The 7,274-nt window shown below is 34.7% G+C and overlaps 1 protein-coding gene across 1 annotated transcript in view; it reads left to right on the top strand.

The window, feature by feature from the left end:
- Positions 1 to 6,467, top strand: part of LOC107612116 — an 11,653-nt gene extending 5,186 nt beyond the window's left edge. Inside the window, exons 3-6 of the mRNA XM_021108133.1 lie at positions 4,217 to 4,676; positions 4,758 to 4,877; positions 4,982 to 5,120; positions 6,391 to 6,467. Coding sequence (XP_020963792.1) covers positions 4,217 to 4,676; positions 4,758 to 4,877; positions 4,982 to 5,007 — 606 coding nt within the window. The 3' untranslated portion in view covers positions 5,008 to 5,120; positions 6,391 to 6,467. The remainder of the gene's footprint in view (positions 1 to 4,216; positions 4,677 to 4,757; positions 4,878 to 4,981; positions 5,121 to 6,390) is intronic.

Below are 7,274 nucleotides of genomic sequence, written 5' to 3'. Positions count from 1 at the left end.
GGGATGCACGTCGGGGGACAGTCTAAGTACAATTCAGACTTGTCGGGTTGGCTGGATAACCGACAGATGAGTCTCATCAGCCATAGGACAGGCATGCATCATATGCATTTGTATGCTTTGCTTGAGTTTGAACTTGTTTTGGTTTGCCTAATTGCTAAACTGTTCGTAACTGCTACTTGGACTATTTGCTGTAACTGCTGCCTACTTGTGCTTTCCTTGTCTGCCTTGCCTGTGTTTGTCCTGGCGTGCTACATTTGATATTGAACTTTGGTGCTATATTAATGATTGTGTTGTTTGATTGCGTGGTTGGTTTCTGATTGAAAGTTTCTTATAAGAAAGGAAAGGTTTCGGATTTCTGAAAGATTAAACATTGTTTCTTTGAAAAGGTTTTGAACAATTACCTATTGGTTTTTAAAAGATTCATAAGGCAATGATAATCACTGAGTTTGAAAACAGTTTTCTTATAAAATATCTTCTTATGACAACTTTGAAATTCCGTGGTGAGACCGTGTGGTTAGGTTCTCACCCCCCTACAGCTTTACCTTTTCAGGAACCAGATGAAGAGGCATTAAGGAGCGTTATACTGCGTTTGGTTTATATATTGTTGTATTAATTAGATTATTTTTTTCCCTCGTCTTTGTTATTAAAAATTTGTAAGAGGGGTAGGAGTTGTATGTTTTATATGTATATTATATTATGAGTTATTATGTAAGGAGTTTTGTATATGAATCTATGCTTGCTTGTATTTTTGCTAAGATAAATTATTTATTTCCGGTTTTCGAAGAAATCAGCGATACAGTGTCGAGTCATAGGCTCCTATTTTAGTATTTAGTATGTAAAGTAGTCGTAATACTTCTTGCTATCAGAGTGGCGCAGCCGAAAGCGTGACTTCTGATAGTGAGGGTGTTACATTATGGTATCAGTAAGTTCATATTTTGAGTCCTTTGTAAATAAATTGTAATTTAGTTTTCCTCTTATTTGATAATAATTACAGCCATTCTTTAAATCTTAACAAAACCGTTTCTGATTTGAAATATACAACCGCTTTTAATTTGATATGTACTTCTTTATATAAATGTTGAAAGTTCCTTATACAATTTAAAACTAGTTGTTTCCAATACCTCGCCTGTTTCTTCACTGATTTATGGAAATGTATATATACTTCAAATATAATTTGATTTTCTAACAATTTTATTATAGCTTTTACGAATATCCTTATTTGACTATATATTTAGATATTTTTCAAAGAAAGGTTTTTATCTCTTTCCAGTTGGTTTTGTTTGGTAAGCTTCACCTAATTTATTTTTATTCGAATTTGGTTTAGCATACTATATTATTTATGCAATTATTGTTCTTACAAAAAAATGTTGGACTCATGTCTTTATTCTTATGAATGGACCAATTTCTTTCTTAAATTTTTTATTTTTGTGGATGTCATATTTAATTCTGTTTTTAACTACTCTTTTATTTTTTTAACGTTACCATTAGTCTTAGTTTTTCATTTCTTGTGAAACTCATTCTCATCCGAGTCAACTTTAATTTGTTTCCATCTAATGCACCATTTGTCCTTTTATTTGTCTTTCTTTAGTCAAAGGTTCTTTCTTGAGAATTTTCTATTGATTGAGTTGTCTTCCTGGCGCGTTTTGTATTCCTTTAGACCAATTGGAAACTCATTTGATAATCAATACCCAGTGAGTTCTTGTTTGGATTCCCTTAATTTAAAGATCCTTTCTTCCATGGGCTGATTTCGTTTTAAGCACATCGTGATCTTCTTAAATGATACTTGCGAGGGTGTTATTTCAAGTATACTTTCTATCAGAGTGGCGCAGCCGGAAGCGTGACTTCTGATAGTGAGGGTGTTACATTATGGTATCAGAGCGGTCTTTCCTGTAGAGCCTGAGGAATGGACCGATTATGCTTCAATTGCATACTCTGAGAGTCTATCATGTTGTAGGTCTTGTTTGAATAACGAGAATTAGAACTTTATGCACATGACAGTCTATTGATTAATGCCATTAGTCTTGCATTGCATAATTCCTGGTATTAAGTTTGGCCGACTTAACACTAGTGAATTATGTATATGTAGGCATTAATGGGTTATCATAGACGATATGCGAGTCATAGATAATGCGAATTGCGGGTTTTGGGAACGTTAGGAGTTAATTCTTGAGGTTACTCGGTTAGGTGTCTTGAACTATGCGAATATCACGTATCTTATTCCTGCTTGGTATGTTCTAAGTTTCTTGTCTGCGATATTTTTCTTGGAAAGTGAACGGATTATCTTTCAATCCTACTCTCTTGTTCACGTACGCTTTTTGTTTGATCCTAACTACATATTCCTGTTTAAAACCCTCGGTGTATTTACCTTCTTTATTTAGGTACTTCTTTTTGAATCATGTATTTTTTAATATACATTTAAATCTGTTTTGATGCCGGACACTTTTTTAAGTTCATATTTTGAGTCCTTTCTTAATATTATTGAACATCCTTATAAAGTTGTGACTTCAAGTATATTATTGAAGTTTTGATTTAAACCTTTTTAAACAAGTTTCGATTTATTTTTATGCAAAGTTGTCCCTGACTAGAATTGCTTTACTTGAGCAGTGCTTCTCTTTGGTGTGATTTGAACTTGTTTTGGGGCGATACATCTATTGAAGTTTTAATAAAATCGCTTTCAATTTAGCTTACAGTCCTTTACCTTATACTCTGAAAATTTCTATGTGATTTAAACCTGTTTGATTGTAATACATCATCTTTTCTTTTATGAGTAAAATTTTATCTCAGATTTTCTTCCAACAAGATTATAGTTTTCATACACGCTTAAAAAAGAAGAGAAAATACAATTTTGCTCTTAGCCAAATTAATCTTTCCATTTACAAAGTTTGTGTAATCTATTTCCACTTGAATTTATATTGAAATAATGCCACATTTACATTTTTATTACTCTTTTGAAGGATGTTTGTTACCCATTTTCTCTTTTAGAACATCAAATGATTTTCCCTTAAGTTTTCATTCTTTACGAATAATGCATTTGAAAATATTTTTAACCATACTCTTAAGTTCTATAAACTTTGTCTTTGGTTTGGATATACTTCTTCTGCAAACCTCATATTTACTTGACTCAGCTTGAATTCGTTTCAAAATGCTGCATTGTCTTTTATCTTATTGGTCTTATCAAATTCCTTCGATTCAAGAGTTACCCTTAAAGATATTAGTTGACTCTCTTTCCAGCATTCTTTATTACTTGTTCATCCTTGTCTACTTGTGATTTCAGCAATTCTTTCAAATTTTCGCGAACACGGTTCTTGTCGCTTTTCTTCCTTTTCTATGGTCTACTATCCTTCTGAGTATACTCGAGATTAGTTTTGGCATTTTGTGCGACCATTAGACTTAGTAAACGACACATTAGTCCTTTAGGACACGTTTGGTGAATGCAAAAGGTAAAACTCATAAGTGTACGACATCACAGGGAGTTATTCAGCCATTTACATTTCTTGCAATTTAAGTTTCAGTCATTTATATTACTTCCACTTTCAGATTCAGCTATTTTTGTAAGACCCAGAATTTTCAAATAAATCTTGTTATGAATTAATTTCAATTCATTTAATTCATTAGAAATTTTATCTTCAGAAATTATTTTATTAAAGCTAATTAAATCAAAAATTAAATCAAGTTTTGATAATTAATTAGAAATTTTACTTAATTTTATAGTTATTGAATAATTTTCTATATTTAAATTATATAGCTTAATAGTTGTAAAAGAATAAAAATTTTATATGATTTGATTTTAGATTAATTGTATTTATATCATTTAATACTTTAAGTTAAAGATAAAGAAAATTAATTATATTACCATGTATTCTCAATTAGAGTAATTTATTGAGAATCAATTAGTATTTTTATACCACAAATAATATTTTAAAGTAAGTTTAGAGATTAAATTAGTTTTTCAAATATTAATATTTTATACTCCAATTTTATTAAAATCACCAAACTATCCCTATATCTAATTTTTATCAAAACCCTAAATTCCCAAAATATCACCCTAATCCTAATTTCCCAAAAACCTAGCTGCCTTATCTCTTCAGCCACCGAACTTCCTTTTCTTCCATAAGCCACACAGCATATTCACAGAAGAAAAAAAAAAGAAAGAAAAGAGAAAGAAGGAAAGAGAGATGGGGGACCGAAGGAAGAGAAGAAAGGGAGTGGGGAGAAGGCGCCGGTGGGCATCACTGCCACCGTCGCCGTCGTTGTGCCGTCGGGAGGGAGATCTGAGAGAGCGAGCACAGAGTTGAGGGAGCAGAGAAGCCGCGCCGCCGCTGCACCATGCCTCGCGAACCATTGCCGCGTTGTGTCTATCGCCGTCCTCGCAGGCTCCTGTCACAGCCACTGTCCCCGCCGCGAAGTCCGTCGCCGTTGCTGCAGGTGTCAACGCCGTCGCCCATGGGTGAGGCAGAGGAGAGAGATCTGGGAGGAAGGGAGGATCAGGACCTGTCCAACCACCGCGCACAGTTGCCGCTCCTATCGCCGGCCATCCTCATCAAATCCGCCGCCTCTGAAGCTTCTGGCCGCGACTTCTGACCGCGCCTCTGCCGCCGGAGAGCGCTGCTGCCACCGAAAACCGCCTTTGAAGCCTGTGTATGTTGGAAACTGCCGCCGGAACCCCTGTCTTCTTGGTAAGCCCTTTGTTTCTGAAACTTCTTGAAATCAATGTTCCGTTGCAATCTGTTGGAGATTCTGAGATGCTGGTACCGCAGGTTTGGGTTCTGGTATTTGCGCATCGAAATTAAGGTTGTTATTGAACCACCGGAGCTTCGGGGAGTGCCGGAGCTGCCGCCTGATTGGTTCAGAGGGTCATTGCTGCTTTGTTTCTCGTGGTGAGGTTATTTGATTCTATTTCAATTTATCGTAAATGTTCCATTACTAATTTCGTTCTGTTCCACTCAATATCAATTTCGCTTTAAATTCCAATTTATATCAGAAAAGTGTTGTTGCCGCGATTCTTGATGCCGCTGTTGATATTGTCTGAAAATAAACAAGGTTGCTACTGCTGCTGTAAAATTGAAAATAAACAAAAGAGGAATTGATGAGTCTAACTACTGAGCTTTGACTAAATCGAGGTAGGGGTTTTTCTTAAAATCTAATTTACATTACAGAGTTGTGATAAATAGATATTGATGCAAAAAAATATATTTATGTGATTATATTTGTCTTGTGGATGTAATGGATTGTTGGACTGGATTATTGGGTGCTTGATTGCTTGAGTGAAGTACGGTTGTTGATAAGAAATGGATTTAGAAAGTTATTTACTTGATTATTATGAAAAGTGGTTTTTCTTGGTTTGAAGTTAAACCGGTTTGATTTTGAGTCGGTCTGTTTTTATAAATAATTTAATACTTGAGCTGGTTTGACTTTAAAAAGAGTTTCATTATTAGAATTGGTCTGATTTGAAAATACTTTGATAATGGAATTGGTTGAATTTTGGAAAGTGTTGAGATTTGGAAATGATTGAGAAAGGATTTGAGAAATGTTTGGATGGGACCCAAAAAGGGTGGCAGTGTCCGAGTTTTAAAGGAAATGCTGCTGAAATTTTATAAAATTGGAAGCTTTATTTGAAGTAGTTAAATAAAAAGATTTGTTTTTTTAAACGTTCTATGCTTTAAGATTGATTTATTTATCAAAGAAAGAATTATGTTTTGAATTAGGACTGTTAATGAATGGGATGGAAAGAAGGATGATGAGAATTGATGAGGATTTTCCTTGAAATATGGTTTTTGAATGAAGTTGGAAATGAGATTTGGATTGATGAATGATTATGATGTTAAGAATGTTGAGATAAGATATTTGAATTATTTATATGGCTTATGAATTTGAAATATCTGAGATACGAGGTTCCCTGGATTAAGTACCGTGGCTTGCCACCACGTGTACCAGGTTGAAAACTCGATACTCTGTTGACCCTACGATATAAGTGTGTGACCGGACACTACAATTGCTAAACTGTTCGTAACTGCTACTTGGACTATTTGCTGTAACTGCTGCCTACTTGTGCTTTCCTTGTCTGCCTTGCCTGTGTTTGTCCTGGCGTGCTACATTTGAGATTGAACTTTGGTGCTATATTAATGATTGTGTTGTTTGATTGCGTGGTTGGTTTCTGATTGAAAGTTTCTTATAAGAAAGGAAAGGTTTCGGATTTCTGAAAGATTAAACATTGTTTCTTTGAAAAGGTTTTGATCAATTACCTATTGGTTTTTAAAAGATTCATAAGGCAATGATAATCACTGAGTTTGAAAATAGTTTTCTTATAAAATATCTTCTTATGACAACTTTGAAATTCCGTGGTGAGACCGTGTGGTTAGGTTCTCACCCCCTACAGCTTTACCTTTTCAGGAACCAGATGAAGAGGCATTAAGGAGCGTTATACTGCGTTTGGTTTATATATTGTTGTATTAATTAGATTATTTTTTTTCCTCGTCTTTGTTATTACAAATTTGTAAGAGGGGTAGGAGTTGTATGTTTTATATGTATATTATATTATGAGTTATTATGTAAGGAGTTTTGTATATGAATCTATGCCTGCTTGTATTTTTGCTAAGATAAAGTATTTATTTCTAATTTTCGAAGAAATCAGCGATACAGTGTCGAGTCACAGGCTCCTATTTTAGTATTTAGTATGTAAAGTAGTCGTAATACTTCTTGCTATCAGAGTGGCGCAGCCGGAAGCGTGACTTCTGATAGTGAGGGTGTTACATACAGGGGTGATCATGAATCAAAATGATTTCAGCCCCTGTTTCTTTCAACTTTTTAATTTTTCCAGCTTTCCTCCCTCTTTTGTCATCAAAGGGGAACCTACAAAAAATGACAATGGAATATACACAAATATAACCAAAACCAAAATATTTAAGAGTTTAACAAAATAACCATGGTCTAGAGTATCTAAACAGCCTACAAAGTACCAAAATAAACCAAACAGAACCAGAATTCAACAAGAGACAAATAAGTCAATCATCAGAAAGGTTGTACTCAGATCCAGATTCATCATCCTTATCGGCAGCTCCCATTTCTTCTTTGAAATTCTGAAGCATCAGACCCACTTTTTCTTGGCATTTTGTCCAAACTTTTTCATTTTCATATGCTTGCTTTCGAGCGGCCTTGTAAGATTCCACCATTAGTTTGGACATGTTAGAAAACTCAGTGAGGACCTCCTTGATTGATTCTGCCATTTTGGATGGCTCGGCTGGGCGGCTCTCAAGTTCACTGTCAGAGGGCATTGA

Source organism: Arachis ipaensis, chromosome B08 (assembly GCF_000816755.2).
Source record: "Arachis ipaensis cultivar K30076 chromosome B08, Araip1.1, whole genome shotgun sequence".
NCBI lineage: Eukaryota > Viridiplantae > Streptophyta > Magnoliopsida > Fabales > Fabaceae > Arachis > Arachis ipaensis.
Note: the sequence above shows the minus strand (reverse complement) of the source record. Positions and strands in the feature narration are given on the sequence as shown.